The sequence below is a fragment of the Manduca sexta genome, chromosome 13, assembly GCF_014839805.1.
Source record: "Manduca sexta isolate Smith_Timp_Sample1 chromosome 13, JHU_Msex_v1.0, whole genome shotgun sequence".
In the NCBI taxonomy this organism is placed as follows: domain Eukaryota; kingdom Metazoa; phylum Arthropoda; class Insecta; order Lepidoptera; family Sphingidae; genus Manduca; species Manduca sexta.
The window spans coordinates 6410597-6432016 of record NC_051127.1 but is presented as its reverse complement, the minus strand read 5'-3'; the positions used below and the strand labels follow the sequence as shown (position 1 = coordinate 6432016).

Below are 21420 nucleotides of genomic sequence, written 5' to 3'. Positions count from 1 at the left end.
ACTATTGCCCTATATATTTTCCGCGGAATGACCGCCGGTTTTGCCAAATAAATACTGCTTACCTTTTGTACAGACAGCAATGGAGTTTTATGTTGAAAAAAATAGTGCGTGAGCGCCTAATTGGTTTAACGTAAGTAGTTTTGCCAATACGACATTTTGAATGTTGCGCATGTTTTCGGAAACTTTATAACTTATAAGTAGTATTTTATTATATAGAACATAATTAATATTACGGTGAGAAATGCAATCAGGGCATCCACTTTTAGACTGTGTTCTGTCCCATGATATGATAGGGGGCGAGCCTATCGCCATATCGAGCGCAAATATCTTACTCCGGTCTGACACTGAGTCCTAGTATCACTCTACCCGACCTGGGCTTCGAACCCAGGACCTCAGAGCCATCGTACCGCGGATGCAATACTACGCCACTGTCATTACATAATTATTTAAAATAAGTAAATTTCATCATGTCGAAAATACGTTCCTTTCTTTAAATTAAACCTTTTATGAGAAACAAAGTTCTTTAATATATCATAATTCTTACAAAAACTATTGCTATAATACTAAACTGTCAAAAATGTCGCTGCTGTCCGTACACGATCCGTATCAGAGGGCATTGCTAATAACTGACCGTAGGTCCGACAAATCTCAACGATTCCCTCCGCCGAAGGAAACTGCAATATATTTAATATTGTATTTGTGGTGGAAAACATGTATTCCAGCTCGTATTGTATGCTAGTTAATTGGCCAGTGGGTTTTGGTTCTAAAATGCAGGGTTGGGGAAAATTGGCGCTTTCTTTGTAGCTTTGAGAGGTAAGGAATTGTTTTTTTGTTTTAAAAGAATATTGAAGGTTTCTTTTTTTATAGGTTGAGAGTTCACGATCTAAGAGTTAGTCAAAATTTGTATTTTAGGTGATATTGAATTTTTAGGGGTAAAAATTATCATATTGTTTCCTTTAACTTCTAAGTTATTTATCAAGGGAAGCAAAAAAAATTGTTATAAATCAAACGTAAATAAATAATAATTATTATTTGTATCTATTATTAATTTATTTACTGTCACAAGTCTTCCCTAACGCGCCAAAAGAAGTATAACTTCAAAAATGAACATAACAATCGAATATACCTCCTTCTAAAACTCGGTTAAAAATCTATTCAAACTCACCTCACATTATCGAACCCGAGTCCCCACGATCCGCGAACGCATCGCACAAAGCATTAATATTAATATAATGTGTCACATGCGATTATTATTGTAATGCCGGCCGATACACCTTTTCTTTGGTGCAACTGTCAGTGTAGGGTGACGACACCACGGGGCGGACACAATTCGCTATATTATTATGGATTTATTTTATGGTTGAAGTGATAGGCATATTTTAGTAAAGGTATAGTGTAATTAACATCGCATAACATTATTACCGTATAAAAATAAAAAACAATAAAATATACGAATTTCGAACGTATAAACAAATTTTTATTGTTTAACTGTTTTTCACTGTGTCAACTAAACCTCTTTCACCATATTCAAATGGCCGATGATAATACTTCTTCCACTTACGAAACTAATTCACCTGCGCTCAACAAGATTCCTTCACACTTGAACTAACGCATTTACCACGTCCTCAACCACCGCTAAAACAACAAACAACCAAACAATACCACCATTGGGGTTCACTTGGGGCCAGCTCCCCGCATCTCTAGATTGACATCTGTCAGGGTCCGGTGTCGCTTACTAGGGTACGTGGGGTACCCCGTATTTTTCGTATAAATTTTTAATCAAAATATTTTCGCGGTCCCCTCTCTACGGGATGTTAATTTCTCTATTGTCAGCCGGTGACACGAGTTAACGTCGCGATGGGTACATGAATAAATTATGCGGATAGTGTAAATAAATGTATTACTGTAACTTCGTCCACTTATGTTATTAAAGTTAAACGTGCAGCAAATGCGATTTCCGATAGATAAAATGCTTGAGTTACACCATTACTTATTGTAGAGATTGCGCTAACAAGTACTGATGGGTATTCAATATGTTAAATTCTAGTGAAATTGCAAACAATGCGTTACTTACTGCCTTAATTTACCTTCCATTCTAAAACCGACAATACTTTCCTATTCCCAACAATGCTACAATTCGTTCCATCTTTTCAATATAAAGAGCCAAAACCTAACAATACGCGGCAATTAATTCAATAAAACAATGCACGTCAGTGTAATGTTGTAATCGATATTTTTAAAAAGCGTGAAAATTATGCGCAGACCGCACGCACGTTAACCATAGACAAGTGATGGTAATGGTGATTCGACACGGCGATCTGGTATTTGAATATGAAAACCATAGAGAATTGTTTTCGGGAGCAGTTTGTGATTGCTTAACTTGAGGTTTGTGGGCTGGTTATAATGTACAGTTGAATTATGTTCAATCTCTTGCATTGAATATTTATTATTAAAATTTTACCTTGCGTTGGAATTATACTGAAAATATATACAGCTCAGAATATTCTGTATGTAAAATTCATACCCAGCCGAGTATCATAAACATTATCCATATTTACAGCGCGCAATGTTGGCCACCCTGTCGCAGTTATTTTTTTTAATGTAACATTTTCAACTGCCGTGCCTCCGTGCCATTCTGCCAGTGATATTTTTAATAAAACCTCCTTATATAGTTTCTTTGTTTCTGACAAGACTGACTTGCACATTAGAACTAAAATTATCAATAATGATAGTTATCAAGTCGTTTAAACGGGTGGCCTTTATTTTAACTAATATTGATGGCGTATCTTTTATATTTTATATAAATTGATGAAAATATCCGATAAAAATACGATGACCGAATGTAAGAATTATAGTATAAGTATTATAGTATTTTAGCGATTTTAGATAGACGTTACAACGCATTCCATTTTTAAATTTATTAGTTGACTTTTAATTTTTATTGCGTTTTTATTTTATTGCAAAGCTTTAACGACTGTCTCACACGTATACATTTTAAAATAACATTATTCTGTATATCAAAACTTTCATCAAGACTTATCAATTTCACAATCAATTAACGATATTTGCTAGCTATATTACCGGTCTCCTTTCCTAGCCATTATTACGAATGTTCAATTCATATAACATAGAAATTCAAGACAGACCTCACCGACAAAGATAAGCAACTTAACACGCAGTTGACAACCCTAAATAGATTACCATATAATGATAGGAAAACAGCGCGGTATCTCCAAGTTCTCACTAGGTTCGTGGTACATACGTGTACTGAAAATCACTTTTCCCGGCACCACATTTGGATCCGAATCAAAATAATTACCATACGAATTCCCGCTTGCACAATACACGTTACATTTTAATACCCGCCGAGGAATCTAATTTACGTAGACACGACGGGCATGTGCTCGCGATGCCGTTCCCGCGCTCTTCCCGCGCCGCATTACAAAGTCACCTCACTGCATTTTCAAACGCATTGTGCATAGTACATATGACATGCCCCCTTGCAAGGTTATGTTAAAAATGTTGTCTCATAAGCGTTTTGAAATAAGAACGTTCATTGCACTTCCATTGTGCCGCCAAGGTTATGTAAAAATGTTTTGGTGTTTGAAATTGGAACGTTGGTATTGGACACGAATTTATTTGAGTCTGTAATTAAAGTTGCAAGGTTGGCAGTTGCGTATGTCAAGAATGTCTCATAAGATTTTTGAAATTAGAATGTCATAGAGCATAAATCATAACCATGGTTAACTTTTTCTCACGTGCCCCGAAGGCAAAGGTATTGTATTTATAAAATTACATAACGTTTAAAACAAAAGATTAAAAGCTCTCTATGCAAAAATAAATTAGAAAAGATAAAATAAAATGTCAAGATACACATCAGTAAATAAGTAATTTATATACAAAACTCCATATTAAAGACAATAAGTAGCTGCTTGTTTAAAACAATGTGATGGTGAAATTATTCATGTGCCGAGTATGTGGCAACTCATAAAGTAACAAAGTACCGCGGCTACCGGGCACATTCTGTGATGGGCATACCTACGAGACCAGTGAAACATGAGCCGTTGCTTTTACAAATAAAACAGAAGAACATAAACGTTTCTTTTTTTTTTTAATTTACGAGAATTTTTGTATCAATAATTTAGTTTTTTGTTCTTAAATACGACTCTACTTATAACATTTTGAGTTCCAGCTATGTTCCAAATAAAGTCAAATCAAAAACGGTTTTACAATTTACTTATGCCAAAAACTGCACTACACGACTCGACTTATATTGGTTTCCATGATATATATATTTAAGTAGCCTATTTGTGTCTGTTTGTCTGTCCGTGAAGGGTCCAAAATGGCCCGCAATATATCATCGCGTTCAATTCAACTTCTGTTTGTTTAAGAATGGTATTTCCATACGTAAATTTACTTTCAAAACGGTAGTGAGTCGATAATTTTTTAATATATGCGCATATATTTTCGAAGTGCATTGATTTTGTTGTGCCCCGTTCATGTCCCAGGTTTTGTCTAAAAATATAAGAGTCTAATCTTTGTTTTTTTATGGGAATGTTTACAAGGAATTTCGCTTCTCGTAAGTGGAATAGTTTGTATTATCTATCCTATTGCTTCTTTTAAAATTTGTAGGGTTTACTGGCATTATAGATGTTTATATTTAGGAACAATTACATATGTTAGTAAAACTACATAAGTCTTTTGATGTATGTAAAACTAGCTTGGGTGTTTACGCCCTAAACCCTCTCAGTAGTATGCTCAGCAGTGGGACAGTATATGATACTAATTCTACAAAATATCAAGCATCATCTGCCATTCTAAAATTACAATACGGAGTCCCACACAAAAATTTTCGAAAAAAAAATGTCAAACAATTACTACAGTTAAGCTGAAAAACATCAAAGGGTACAAAAGCATAATGCGTTTATATGCAGCCGACTGTACAAAATGGCGCACGACAGATTTGGCGGGTAATTTCTATAAGTATGACAATTGTATGGTGTTTGGGTTTTTGAGTTTTGCTGGGGTTATTGTAACATATTAGTAATTCAACGGTTGATCTTTGATGATGAGCAACTTATATTGTTAATCTTTAAATTGTAAATTATAAAGTATTGTTTCATAATTACGTAGGCTGAGACGTAACTAGTGCACCTATTTTCCGCGCTTGTATTTCGTCCCGTGGTGTCTTAGTGGGAACGAGCATATCGCCATATCGAGCACTCCAAACCCCGCCATTACACAATCACAAATCACAATTTTCGTCTAGAATGTTTGAAAATAATTGTTAAAGAAATACTCCAGAGTGACACAAACGAATATTTCATAAAATAACCTGACGCATTCTAACAAATAAATGCTCAATACGAATCAACAAAACATTATTCAAACGAAAATAACCCTTAAAATCCCCCAAATTTAAACCCTTTATTCACCATGTAACTACATGAAATACATAACAAAATTCCAGTAAAAGAAACAAACGCATACCAAATAAAAATATTAACACGGTCTCAACATAAAGGGTAAGAATTATAATAGTACAAAAAGCTGTCACAATGACAAAGTGATTCGTCATACAAGGACAGCTGCGAGGGATGGGTTTGGAAAAAAAAAACTAACAATTAAACGAACAAATTGACACGACGGTCTGAGCGTGAATGTAAGGGGAAGGAGCAAGCCTAAACTGGAGGGCTGGTTGGAAAATGGTTTTCCGTTGGAGAATAGTAGGTTTTCAGAAAGTTGTTTAATGGTGATACGTCTGAGCAGGTACAATGTCTATTTCTGCCGCCAAACAGTGTGCAGTCACTGATGTGGCCCAGTTAGAAAGGACATTGTAGCCAGTGTAACCACTGGACATGAGAAGACTTAATATCTCATGTGTCAGGATGACGAGCGCAGTGAAATACCAAACAATACGTTGTAGTTCAACGTGTTCGATGATGTTTCTATTGTTTATGGGCGAATCAGGCGAAAGGAAAGCTCGTCTCGTCATTCAAAGCAATAAAAATATATATATTTGTATCCTGGATACTGACCATGATACACAAACTGTCAAATCTGCTGTAGAGGCCAACGTAAGTATCGCGTTCCAAGATGACTTGTATATCTGGTTGTTATTTGGCATGATTGTATCAACTTGAGATAACCATCTCTCGTCAGTCGACACTCTGTCAAAACCTTCTTCGCTTAACATCAGGTATGTTGGGGTCAGTTTGCCAAGACGTTGTAAGAATAAGTTAAAATGAGCAAAGAATATCATTTCCTCAACTATTACAAATATCTTGGGCATTTTTATGGAGGCTATGCATCAAGGCACCTTACAAGGGATTTTTGCATTTAATTTATAACGTTACATTATCCTCTTCGAAATGATATTCGCTTATTGATGTCATCTAGCTTCTATAGTACTTTAAACCCAGTTTCCAATGGTGATATCTAAGCTATTTTCATACCAGACCCTCATGCATAAAGCAAAAAGTACAGCTATCCTTAAAGCTAATTGCATATTTTTTATTCTCACAAGAATGTCAATCGAATTACAATTTCAAAAAACGACGTCTAAATTAATGAAAACTTTTTTGTTTAATTCGAAATGTCTACATTTAATTGGTAGTCCGAAAAACAATATCAGCTAACGAGATACGTGATCATCTCGTATTTTCTTTTATAGGTAATGATCATAAACAAGCCTTATTATCATTGTTTTGTAAAACAAAAATACTAATTTCGTCACGTCCTTCCTTACTTACAAACGAGGAATCAAACACATGTCGTAAATACGTGCCCACCTCTACCTACCATTTCGAGACTTAGCCCTGAAGTGTACAAAAAATTTTAACGAATAATCGTTAACTTCAAATTCGAGTACTTATTCAAAAACACGCACCCTTAAATCTGTGTTAAACAACCCACTAAGCTTCGACAAAAATACGCCACCCGACACCGCGGGGCTTCGTGTAACAGAAGCTCGCTGGCGGAGTTGTGGTTTCCTCGGCCGTATGGACGATTTAGCTCCCAAATAGATCAGGATTATACTTGTATCGTATGTTATTTTGAAATGTATTAAATTACTTCACGTCTGATTTGCAAAAAGACATTATTGTTTCCAAAACGAACTTACAAACAGGAATAGTTATATTCTTGGTCAATTTACAGTAGCAACAAATAACTTTTTTTGAATTCTTTGAATGACAAGAAGTTGTTCGCCCGATGGTAAGCCATGCGACCGCTAATAAATGGTAGAAACACCATCCGACACCTTGAATTACGAAGTATTGTTTAGTATTCCACAGCTCTCGCCATCCTTCGACATGAGTTGTTAAGTCCAGTATCCAGGAGTTACACTGGCTACAATGTACTTCAAGCCGGAACACAACAGCGACTACACACTGCTCCTTGCCGGCAGAAATAAAACTAAAAACATCATCAATTCATAGGTATTTAGGACTTTAAGTACCTATCAGTTACATATGACAAAGAAGTCGGATTCTGGTGCCAAAGCATACATTCGAAGGACATCTGCGTCGCATATACAGACACAGATCAGCAAAAACTAGGTCAGAACGGATCCCGGCACCAGCCAAGACTACAGGCACATAATAATCTCAAAATACTACCAACAGCCAAAGAAAGAGGTAACACGCACCTCCGTAATAAACTAGACGAATTTAGATCCACAAAATCCCACAAAATTTCAGCAAGAGACAATATTTCGCCGTGTCGACGACTTTGCGTGCCGAAACAAAAATATTGTAATTATGCGAACAGTCGAAATACATAACAGGAGGTGAATTCGGTTCCTCCATTTCCAAATGAGGAGTGCCCATCAACCAATCATAATTCGTGGAAAACTTCCCAGCGGTTCTATCACGGCGGCACGCCCTGGGGGAAGTCGGGCACACAGCGCCCCTGACTAATCTAATATTAAACACATTCGGATATTAGATACAAAGTGAGCATTCACAGAATTTAATAATCCCGCTCCCACACCTATAGTTCCGTCCCCCTCTAACCGCTAGCGTTGTCTCGCTCGCCATGAAATATTAACAACAATTTTATGATTACATTTACCATTGAGTGTGAGTACGGCCGAGACGTGATACGAAAGCTGAATGGCCGGTGAAAAATTGCGGGAAAATGTTGTCAGTTAATATTTTATTGGTTTCGATAGGTTTGAGTTATGTAAGTCTGGCTTGGGGTGGCGGTAATTTTCAATTTTGTGCCTGAAATATTGATAAGGCCGGTCCCGCGGGTGGGGTTCATTGGCTAACTTAAACTCGACTTGGAGATATTCGGCCGGCACTCGGTGCGAGAGTTGCTATTTCTAAATGATTTATCGCGGTATTTATTAAATTGCCAGAGATAACGCATCCACAGGCAATACAATAGTACGTAATTGACATAATACGATGATACATATTGAAATGGCCCGTAAAAATCTACATAAAATGCCACTTCTAACACTAATAAACAATTTGTATGCCAAAAGCACTGTGGCCAGCCTATAATCATAATCAAATTGAAGTCTCGAAACATCTCGGCAATGGCACTCATAAACATAATCGTCGATTGCAAGATAATGTTTGAGCTTAAAGATACGTCCAGGGTTTTCCAGATTATTGAGGCGAAATGTGATGCCATTGATACTAACTGAGAATCGATGTTAAATATCTTTCGGAGCATGAACTTATGAGCAATTACTAAAGTCGTATCTAAAAATGTGAATCAATCGATGTTTGTTTTTATTTCACTTATCACATCTATACATATCATACAACAAAGTCTTCGTTTCTATCTGTATGTTAACGATTTTCTCAAAACCTACCGAACGGATTTTTCTGAAATTCGGTATGGAGATAGTTTAAGAACCAGGGAAGGTTATAAGCTTTCTATCCCTGGATAATATATAGCGGGACTTTTATCCCGCTAAACTCCTTCACGCCGGCGAAGCCGCAAGCAAAATCTTATTATAACTATAATTGTCATAGTTTATTAATTTCGCTCATTATGTACAGTTTCACTTAAAACTTCCAAATTGTAAATACATAAACACGCATTAATTAATTCTTGATATAAGTGGACATACTGAACACCATATTTTAAAGATATTAATATTTTCTTACGCATATCAAATCGGATTTATATACTACCAAATGCAATGATCAAATATTATGAATTCAAGTTGCAACAATTATTCTTTCAGTAGTTCCTTGAATACAACAATTTACTAAATAATTTCAATCATTTAGTTCTTTATTCCAATGACAATCATCTAATATAAAGTCAGTCAGTTGCTTGACGTAAAAACTCGGACACAAATATATGTTAACCGCGCCATCATTTCCATCTATTTGCATTCGATTTGCGGACGGCCAAGCGATTACGACCTGGTGAATTCAGCCTGGAGATTGGGCCGGTCGTCTTTGCGGCCCCATTCCCAGGGCAGTGCAAAAAGATTCTTGTTAATGTTTGTTGCGAAACGGTTTCGAAATCATATGTAATTGTCTATTTTAGATTAGGATTTTAGTTCGGTCTTATCAATGACTAAATTCTGAATTATTTTGATGGTAAGTTAGATGTTTAATACCATTGCGTTACGTGCAGTGTGGTTCTACAGTCTAATTGATTTTGCCAAATTAATAATGATTACCGACTTCTAAAGACGTTATGCATCGTTTTTACGTAATAACTGTTTTTAGGTTATAAAATCTTTTTATGCAATACATTGCTCTTATTTTAAGTGCCATTCAAAACAAAATACGTTTATAAACCGTCCATTCACAACTAACTCGCACAAACAAACAACCCATTAGACTAATCCGTCGGTGGAATAAATCGTTACAAATACACGATCATAAAAATGTATGCGAATCAAGAGTCACGGAGAAACGGACAGCCGTACAAAAGGCACGTCTATTTGTGTATTTAGTTCCATTGAATTGTCGTGAAATCCATGACCGTCGGTGTAATTGAATTAGTAACGTTCTGCTATCGAAATTTGATCGACAATGTTCTATATTTTATTCACTTTTTTACATACAGCCGATATTTATTTTCGTTGCGTCGCGCGTTGTTTCTCACTAATTGGTATTCTATGAACGTGCTTGTCAAATTTAGCGTATCTAAAATTGGCCACGGCTTTATTTTATGCCCATGTTTGAACTCGTCAATGACATTCGCGATTTTGTTAGCATCGATACCAACATTGTCGAGTATAAAGTCCGTCGTAGTTTTGCCTATTTTGTTTTGGATTAAAGGCAAAACTTGAAGCGTATTAGAATTATTTTTGATTTATCTATAATACATTTTACAGTAAACCATTCTAAAAGCTAGTAAATACTTGTCGCTGCAACTGCCTCGAGGTCTTTCAAATGCTCAGTTACAGATATTACCCAGCTATCTTAATAAGATACTACACAGCCTAGCCAGTAACGTGACAATAAGAGCTCCCAGCATAATCCACGCAATCAGTAGCAATATCAACATATCTAATCTGTATTTAAACACTAGTAATGCGTCATAAACTATTGTACTAAACAATAAGCAAAGTAGAGCCAAATTAACCCGGATAGAAGCGAGAATTCTGAGCACACTTGCCCAGTCAGCGGGCGCGGCGTGTTGTGAATGAGCAATGGTTTGACAAAAAGCTGACAGTGGGCGCGGGTCAGTATGGACGTTAGGGAGTCTATGAGAATATCATTATATGACTAGAGAATCGGTGAAGTTATGAAGGTGATGGCTCACTTATTGCTATGGGTCTAGTACTTTTTAAGTTAGTATGAGGTTTCATAAACAAAGTAAAATAACACGTACGTCCCTACATATAAGTATAAAATTAAGGCAATTAACTTTATATTTGAAAATTAATTTTAGAAAGCATTCGATCTACCAACGAATGCGTTATTACAAATATATTTGAACTCCATTACAACAAAATTCTTCTATCTAACTACTACCGAAACCCGAGACGTACAACCCAAATTATGACGAAAATGGCACACAACAAGTGCGGGGGCGATAATTGTGTTAGTCCACTCGGCCCCGCGCTCTCCGTAACGCAATAATCGTCATTTTATGAGTTATACGTTTTGGGTTACCTTCATTCCGCTCACACTTGCGTTACTGTTGTGCACTTAACTTTTTTATTGCTCGTCATTTAAATTCTGAACTTCTCTGCCTCTGTACATTATGTTTTAAAGTTTTGATACGTGCCGTTGCTTAATTATTAAGTTAACTAGTTCCTGGATAGAATAGAAGCTCCTTTATAAATAAATCATGAAGTACGCATCATTCGCATTCGAATAAACAAAGGCAGGCAAACCAAAAAATACTTGGACGAAATTAACACAAATTACATTCGAAATCAATTACTGAACTTATCCTGTCTCGCGCGTCAATCACAACGGGAAAAATGCATCCCGGAAAAATCCCGGAGCGCAGTCCGCTTGACAATTATCCCAATCATCCCCGCTCATCCGAATTTCATCGCATAATTGTCAGAAATAATTGAAAAACGCAATTACCGTTACGGAGAGCGTTGGTTAATTAATATTAAATTCGCAAATAATCGTCCCGGCGCCGTCCCTCCCCTACTCCCCCCCGACACCCTCCCCGGGGAGGGGGGCGGTCTGATTGAATTATGGGGAAATGTTTGAATTTTGAATAATTCAGAGTTAGCCCTTTATGGCACGCGGGGCTGGCAGCAGTTTTACACTTTTTAATTAGTTTCACTGGTTGATGGCGGATTCACTTACTGCTAGTCCCCCGTTCGATTCCCGAAAGTATTCCGAAACATATTTGCATACCCCTGTGTTAAGAGAATTTGATTACAAAATTAGGACATAATGGAGTCTCAAAATATCATATTACTGTTGTACGAATGCTCAGTTCAATTCTATTTAGGGCAGTGTTAATTCATTATTTCTAAAATGTGATAGATTTGATAGTCTTGCAGATGTCCGCATTTCAAGTGAGTTGAGTACAGAAAACGCCTTATGTCGTTTGTGTTCGTGGTCCGTAGAATCGCATTAAAAGGACAATAACAGTTAACATTTAACCTTATTACTATTCGCGCAACTGGTGAGGTTTTTTACTCGTGGAGGGATATCCAGTGCTGCTTAATTTATTGACAGGTATTATGCAACCCAAAGCTAGTTTTTGCCTGTGGTTTTGTCCTTGGAAGTAACTTTGGGCTGTTTGAGACAAGTGAAGGAATGTTTGATAACGATTGGATGATTTCCATGATGTCTTCAAAATTAATAGAGTTTGTGTGAAGGAAATGTTTTGTTGCAAATTAAAGGAAAAGTTATTAGTAAAGTTTCGGCTCTGAAACATAAGTCAGGCAAAGGAAGCAGTGACATACTACTTTGTTTGCGTTCTATCCACTTAGTGTAACGGAAAACATGGAAATACTGAACAATTCGCCAACGTACGTATCGTATAGACAATTTTTTTGCAAAGCGCGATAAAAAACATGGCTTCCTAGTTACAGATCATTGTGCCGGCGGCTCACCAAAATTCAATTCGGCCGGCCGTTCCGCCGCGCAGCGACACAACTATGCGACAAACCAAACAATTACAGGCCTACGTGTGTCGGAAACGTAATTTCTCCGCCAAAAAAATAAAAATACACCGTGTGGAAATGCAAAAAAATGGCGCTTTGTTAGTTTTTCGCGCCAACGCGCCGCATCGGCCATTTTTGACAGCTGTCAAACGCCGCGATCGCGCCTTTTGTAACGCCTTTAATATTTTTTTTTTCAGTTTGCCTTGTCAATGATCGGACATAAATCCGCTTTGGCCAAAGATTAGCAGCTGAGTCAGTCGCGGATAGACAAAATTCATATCAAGGTGAACGCGAAACATTCCTCTACATAGACGAGAAACATTGAAAACCGTATACGAAATAATTTAAATCCCCATACGTCCCGGATACAGCCCTTAGAAGCCAATATTCAAAACGATATAAGTGAGCCGTAATCCCTATCATTACCAGGCTAACATAGCTGCAGAGAGATAATCTGAGATGCGGGGCCGATACGTCACATTTCCAATAACTATTGTGTGAGGGGCCATTGTGTGGATCGTAAGCGCCCGCCACGTGAGCAACACTTACGTCCTTATACAATCAGAATGCAACAATCTGCAGTTGGTAAACAAAAGGTCATAAGTGACTACAATATAAACGAGTGTCTTTGTTCAGTGAAATATTGTAGTATATATTAATTTGCATTGCACTTTCGATTGAGTTATCACTAGGAAATGTTGTCAAATAAATCTTATGGAAAAGTTATACCTCAGATCTTAACGGTCTCACAGATTTACTAACAATCAAATTTAGTTGATCTAGCCTCCATTTTATAGAAAACTACATACCCTGTTATTCTTTTAACATAATTAGAAACTTACTTGAAAATGGGGGTAGATCTTTGAGCTACCAACACAGAACACTAACAGGGACTCCCATTTCGGTCATACTAGTAATGCAAACAAACTAGCGAGTGTGAGGTGCCGAGTGAGATGGTTGATGGATGAGCGCCGACACGACGCGACGACATCGTCTGTCGCTCAATCCGATCGACCGACAATGGACTGAAGACTTGTCATAAATTACTCGTAATAGTTTGGGAGTGGACATGCTGAGACGATGTCGGTTCGATCCCAATTCGAAACTTAAAGAAAGTCGTATCTGAATTTTTAAATTTGTAAATATGTGATAAGCGCCTAATAATTAAACTGATACTAAAACTTACTAAGCCCCAAACGGACTCAATGCTTATTTAATTTGCATGTCGGTTAGAGTCCAAACAGGAATCGAACAAGCGACTTGCATTTTTAATACAAATAAACATTTAAAACTACAGTTAAGCAATATGATCAACGACAAAAATGGTCCCGCGGCCCACGCTGGCGTGTATGGCGGTTTGTAATAAGATACAGTCGACTGGTAATCGATGTAAATCGAGTGATTCCGTTTGGATAGGATCACTAAACGCACCGGGAACGGGCTGACATTGTAACGCTAGGGCTGGAATACACTGTAAAGCGATGGCTATAAACATGTTATAGAGAAGTAACTGACAATATTTAAGTAGGCCGCTCGTTGGCTTCATGACCAGAAAGACATCCTATTAAAAGATAATTTTAGGGAAGGAAATGATGGTCAAATATGGCGCTTATTGACGCTATGGGGCTAGTATCTAATACACAATATGTGATTTAAATTCTTTTAAATCTTGCAATAAAGTTTTGTAGCGAAAATATAGTTTCAAATCCACGCAGGGCTTAGAGCTGTGAAGTCATACATTTCGACATTTCTGACACCGACACAGAGTTACAATAGCGGACACATTTTTGACTGCGGGCCAAACTATTGTCATAACTTTTACTGACACGATTTAACTGTCGTTTCTTGACAAAATTTGGAACTTGGAGTTTCTATCCTTTGAAGTAAGAAGTTAATAGTTGCTGGTAATCGTTATCTAAGATAAAATGTTCACTCCTCTCCATTATCGTAGGTATAAAAATTTACTAACGAGTTGAGGTTTATTTATTTAATGTTATAGCTTATAATCGCTTGCGATATTTCATAGCTTCAACTGGATGACATTAGTGTATGCTTCTCCTGTAAAATGGTATTGTATAAACATGAGCTGCGGTGGCGCAGTGGACGACTCATTGACTTGCGGCCGTGAAGCGTCGGATTCATATCCAGATGACAGCTAATAACACTTTTATAATTGAAGCTGCTATTGAAATTTTAATAGCAACGTAACATCTAGATTTAGATAGGGTTTATTTGTAGTAAAATATCCGATAAAGTTTGCAATTAGTTCGATTTTAATTAGGACGTATCGAACTATTTCGCAGTTTAATAGAGTGCGTTAATTTATTCTAAAGTGTTAAAAATTACCTCCAATCGGCGGACGTGGATTATTTTCCGGCGTTATTACTGTTTGATTGTGTTTTTCCGTGAAAATTCAATTAACTGGATTCATATGTATAATTGATTTCATTGGTAATGAGCTAGGCCGTTCAACCGTGTTGCGTGCCTAATTTTTGCTTTGTTCGTTAATTTACATACAGTGCAGAAGTTAATATATTGATTTGATGTATTGGGAAAGACCGTCAAAATTAATATAGTCAACAAGTTTCCAAAATTTCCTAGACAATGATGCAGACATTTCATGAAAATCGGGCATATCCGAGAATATCTCCTCAAGTTACTAGGACATCATATAGAAGAGGTGGTTACCTGGATCTGTGGCGTCGAGCGTCTGCGGCGGTGGCTGGCTGAGTGGGCCGGGCGTGCCGCCGGAGCCGGGCGAGCGCACGTCGTCGTTCACGGCGCCTCCGTACGACAGCGACGACGAGGGCGGCCGCTGCGGAACAAGCAACTGTTAGTTGCGAAGATTTGAAAGTGGAACGCTTGCGAGGTATGACCGCCTGGTACTTGATAGTCGTGAGTGTAGGAGGTACTGATTGATTCGGGAATTGAATGAAAGATTGCTTATGGCTTATGATCTCCTAGTCATACCATCGCAACGTAAACTATTGAAAAATTAACCAATATTTTGGGAATGTGCGAAACCAATGAGAAACAAACAATAAGATAAAAAAAAAACATTAACAATGTATGATCATGGAATTTGCACCCAAACTCGACCTTAAGAAACACAACCCAAGAAAGAAATGCATATTTTGTAGAATTCCAAAGCAGCCCATTGATGATTTGGGATATTGTCTTCTTCATGGTCCTTAGATCGAACCTGTGGCTTGTCGTATAGTCCGAATATGGTCCGTCATGCAAGGACCAAGTCGTTGAACTCTATGTTTATTGTTCAGCAAACAGTTATTTTCGCATGTCAAGCGTTCACTAGGACAAGTCATGATTTCCTCATATCGTATCGGGGTCCATTAAGCATGCGCGCAGGTGGCGAGCGAACCCGCGGTAATGGCGCGGTGGCGTGCGCGCCGGCTCATTACCGCGAACGCTTCCGAACCAAGCCGAGCTGTTACGAACACCGGAGTGCTTCATGTTCTTCGTTTAAAATTTCGAAATTGGAATTAGATGTTACATGTTACAACGGTCTTTGTTTATGGAAGACTTAATACTGGCTGCATGAAAAACTGTTCTTGTTAATCAAATTTAAAGAAAAGAATAACATTTGAAATAGTTCAGATGTTGAGGTTTCATTTTTCTATTTGGTAATAGGATCTTAGTACAAAAACTCAACCAAATTTATTGAATATTTGCATCGCTCCATGTGGGTAGTCAGAGACAATAGGTGTGTACAGTTTAAAATATTTAGTCACAGTCCGCTAGAGGCAGCTGTTGACACGACTCATTGGTCACTCGCATCGACTGAGGGGTCGTGTAATGCGAATAAAATATGTGGGAATAACAATATAATTATATATACGTGTTGGTACACACGTTGTTAAAAATGTAACGCTTCGGCTAAATTACTTGTCGGCTTGCGCATGCGCCGTTGGACTGCAAACAATTCCAAGTACATCGATAATCAATATTCTTTTAGCAGGAAGTAGGCAAATGAGAGGTCAACTCATGATAAGTCATTACCGCCCGCAACACCCACACCTCTAAGAATCGCAAGTTACCGATATTTAAGGAATAGAATAAATTTTACCGCTGCTTTGAGCCTCCGGCAATCATTGTCCGGATTACTCAGTCACTTTCATTCGACATTCTATTTTCAAAAATATATTTCGTAATTTAAAAAAATACTCGGCCATATAATTAGCAAAGAAAATAGAGCCAGTGTTATTGTTTTTAATAACGCAACGGCGGTCAACTCGTACAGCCTAACGTTTATTCATACGGACAATTTGATTGATCTGAGACCATTTGCCACACAAACCGTGTTGTAATTATCGAAAAATATTCCGTTTAATTACTGTTCATGTAACTTTAAATTGACCGGCCCGCTAACGATCGTTAGGTGTCTTATGACGTGATTGCGTTTTGTTTACGCTCGCGGTTAAATGCCCGCTAATGATAACATTGGATAATGACAAACTAAATTTCGACATAGCGCAGGTCCGAATGGCGTGGGCGGGAAAAACATATTGCTGTCATTCGGTATGTGGATTACGTTTTGTAATTTGAATTATATTGTTTTTGTTACGCATAAACTCCTTTTGAAATGTATTGTTTTATTTAAAAAATAATCTTATTCGATTTCGATAATTTATTCATTTGAGGAACCCTTTAATGTCAATCGCTTCGCTTGTTGCAATGTTGCAAAGCTTGTATGGAATATATTTAAATATTTATGTCACAAAACTCTCAGATAACGCGTACCCGTACCTAAAACGAATCGCAAACAGTTCAGTACGAGTGATTATGATATGAGCTGATATCGACGTTGGCTTTACAAATTCCATAACAAAAATAGAACACGCATAACCCAACTGGCAATTTCAATAATCATTAAAGAAATCGAACAGACGTTGAATTCGAATTTGTATTTAGAACAGATGTCCGCCGCCGCCGCGCCACTCTCAATTACCGGCGCAGAGCTAACGCTGCTCAGATCTATCCTTAATTTGAATATCGAACACATGCTTTCAAGGATCGTTCGAAATTCAAATCCCTTAACTCAATTCGTCAGTTAGTGCAGAGACAATAGAGTCGCTTTTAACAGTTCCCAGCGGCCCGTTTTGAAATTCCAAGTTCCATTTTCAAATTACGTTTTCGACGGACGATTAGTTTAATCGATTTATTTAGTTATAATCAAATTGTATTTGGTGTTGCCAATTAATTAGATTTGATTAATCTACTAATTTGGTACGAACGTCGCTAGTGCCTTAATTTGGTAAATAGCTGAGCGATGAGTAAGTGTTGTTCACACGAATGGGTGTTTAATTCCTTTAGTTTTTACGTAGCATTTTGCTGGAAACTAATTCGTGTTATTTTAGTAAATAACCGCCCGTTTCTAGTTTGTCGTTTATTTTTTTTGAGGTCCTTTTTGTGGCAGGAAACGAGGCCGCTAATGCGTTCCGTTCGCACCACATGTGCGAGTATCAAAATGACTTACTCCACGGCATCATTATGCTGTTTTATTGTTATAATTTTGTTTGTACGGCCGTGGGACTTGAGGTCTGGTTTGCCAGTTTAAAAACTGATTTTACTGTAGAAAGAAAAAATATGACGCCTCAGCCACTAGCAATAGCTATAATTACGTAATTACGATGGCTAGAAAGAGCGATGACTTGCAAACACAGCCGTCAGTTGAGTCCGTTCGGTCTATCGGACTCATTCAGGCACTCGAGACAACGACTTACACGTATAATACCCTATTAAATTAAATGAGACAAAAAATACGGTTAACGTAAAACAATTAATGATTAATAAAGCAAAAACTACCAACGCAATACCGACATAACAAAGAAAGCCTAAAACTTCACGCTTTACGGCTCAATCTATTGAACCGAGACATCACGAAAGAGCCTAAGTCTCTAAGATGATTTAAAAATAAAGTTAATGAGAGTGCCATGGAAATCATAGAGTATGTATTGTGATACTGTCAAAAACAAACCTAGTTTAATGTGTCAAACTGTATATAACCCGCAGCCTTGCTTTTTCTTTTAAACACTTATTTTTCTTCCTTCCTTGACAGTTTATTCTCTATGTTAATTAGTAAAAGTCCAATAAATAGAAGATTTTATACCCCAGAAGGGTAGGTAGGTAGGCATAACGCTACATCGTCAGTATAGCTTAATAACTCGTGTTTATTCGATGCTCTTTCCCGGTCACTATAGAGTCACGCAACACTAAATTAAAGTTATTTGTTTACAAATGTAGACTAATAATATGTTTAAATTAAAAACCACGGACCTTTTCATTTGTCGAAACGCAATCTAAAAAGCATTTGAACAAAGAATAAAATAACATGGCAACACTAAAATAATTAAATTCATAACGTTAAAGTCAAATAAAAATCAAACAGAAAAATAAACAATTTAAAAGCGCTCTCAACAAACAATTCGCACAAAACCGCACAATTCGATTGCATTATAAAAACAAATCGATAAATAGGGGTCCGACCTCGCTATAAAGAAAACAACGGTACAACGGGAATGTCGCACGCACGCGGCCGAATTAAATTTCATATTCATAAAAAGAACAATGTAAAGGGTTGTGCACAAAAGTTTGATTTTGTACCGGCGCGTGCGCACTCAGCTGTCACGAAATGTAATTGAGACTTGAGTTTTTATCGGAAAAACAATGGAGTGCCGTGACTGAAGATGACTGACATTGGCAGTAGCTAATAGGTACGTAGTCAGCAGCGTGAATGTCTTAAACATCTCGTAGTATGTAAATCTGTCATAAATTTTAAGGTAAGTACATAATTTATTGATTTGTAAATATTGTATCGTCTCGCTTGACACAGATCTACCGACCGTAAGGATGCCAACTTGATAGAAGAATTTACGTCGAAATTCGTATGAAAACATCGTATGCAAATGTCCTTGCGAATAATCGTCATCACACAACCAATAAAATCACAATAAAATATCAAATAACTTCGAATAATCAGTCTTTTAATATCACAATCAAGACCACCCCTCCTTTAACCTACCATTTGTAATCACCTACCCGAAACAAAGTCCAACGGTCCACAGTCTATCAAACTACATAGTAACACCAAGACAGTGGGGTCCGCGTGGGAGGCGGTGGGGGGGCAAACGACCCGACTTTTCCATTACCATTAATTTGGTCCAAATGAAAGTTTACTATAGTGACACTGCGGGTCATATGTCTTAATATACGCTTTTGTTTTTCCACTTCGAGCTTCGTCAATCTTGAATGAGGCAGATGTATTGCCAGAATTAGTCATGTTAGATTAAGGGTAGATTATTTTCAGATATAATTCATCTTATCTTACTAATATTATAAATGCGAAAGTTTGTATGGAGGTATGTATGTTTGTTCCTCTTTCACGAAAAAACTGCTGAACAGATTCGGATGAAACTTTACAGTAATATTGGTTATACTTCAGAATAACATATAGGCTACAATTTATAACGGCTTTGTGTAATTTGGTCATAATATAACTATACATATCAAGTAAGTCGTAAAAAAAAAAATCTCGAAAACCTCCTTCACGCGGGCGATGCCGCGAGCAAAAGCTATATTTTAAATTGCAAAAGTTTGGATTTTTTATACACGCCTTTTAGCCCCAAAAAGGTAGGGACGTAACTGATGCCCCTGCCTGGCACTGATATACAGCCTATCGCAATATCGGCCAGATTCCAGATTTCGGGCTGATACTGAGTAGACAAATTCAATGTCCCGAGGATCAAACCCGAGACCTCAGCACTACAGTCGTATCAATACAAATAAACTATTGAACGGATTATATGAAATTTGCCAATAAAATACAGCATATCCTGAATTAACATGCTAAATTAACCTCTATATTTTGGCACATATGGCATCTTTTTAAAATAAAACGCTTGTTCAAGTATTTCTGCACGTGTAACTGAAAATTTACACAAAAAACAAACTTAAACATAGGTGAAGTTTTCGAAAATAATTTCTCTAACCGCTCAGTGTTATGTTTTTGCAAACGCACGACGGTTGATAAATACTCTCATAATCAAACAGTGATGAAACTCTAGCTCGTGACGCGTGTGCGGTGTCATATGACCATGAGAACTGAGGGCTCGGAGGGAGGTGTACCCTCACATAAATTGTGGAGTTGGCAAAAACAAAAAATCGCTAAATATTGATATTTTAAAAATAATTTGGAGCTCTACATTAATTGTGGAGTTGGTAAAAACAAAAAATCACTAAATATTCTATTTATATTTTTAAAATAATTTGAAGATTTTTATTAGTTTGGAAAAGGGCTAAATATTTTTTATGGTTGTTCTGGACTTTTTAGGGTGCCTTATATTTAGCAATAGACTTTAAAAGACTGAAGAAGAATAAGATTTTTATGGAATTTCAAAAGAAAGCCATGGTTCAAATAATTAGTCTCTCTCCAATCGGCATTGGTAAACCAACAAATTCATGATTCACAAAGGCAAGAAAAATCTGAATTCGTCCTTTCGTTTCTCTCCAGGATTGGTAAGGAGTCAAAGGCGTTGCAGATTCGATTCCTGGAAAGATAGTTTTTGCGTATCCGAAGTGTGGGAACATTTAGTCCGAGTGTTGTTAACGAATTGTTAAATTGGCACGACACAAAAACAGTACGTTTTAATTGATTTCAGCTCTCGCAGAAGGAAGAAGGAATCTGGATACCACTGCTTTGTATTTAAATTAACGAAATATAACTTTATTTTTATTCATATAAGACTCAAAGCGTGAAAAAGATTTGGGAAAGTTTTAACCAAACTGTCTGCCGTCGTGTACCTTTCCTAGATCCTTTACTAAGTAAAGAATGTTACAAA

At 37.1% G+C, this 21420-nt stretch overlaps 1 protein-coding gene across 1 annotated transcript in view; it reads right to left on the bottom strand.

The window, feature by feature from the left end:
* Positions 1–21420, bottom strand: part of LOC115450162 (homeobox protein homothorax) — a 302038-nt gene that overhangs the window by 182267 nt on the left and 98351 nt on the right. The window contains 1 exon segment of the mRNA XM_030178157.2: positions 15254–15380. Coding sequence (XP_030034017.2) covers positions 15254–15380 — 127 coding nt within the window.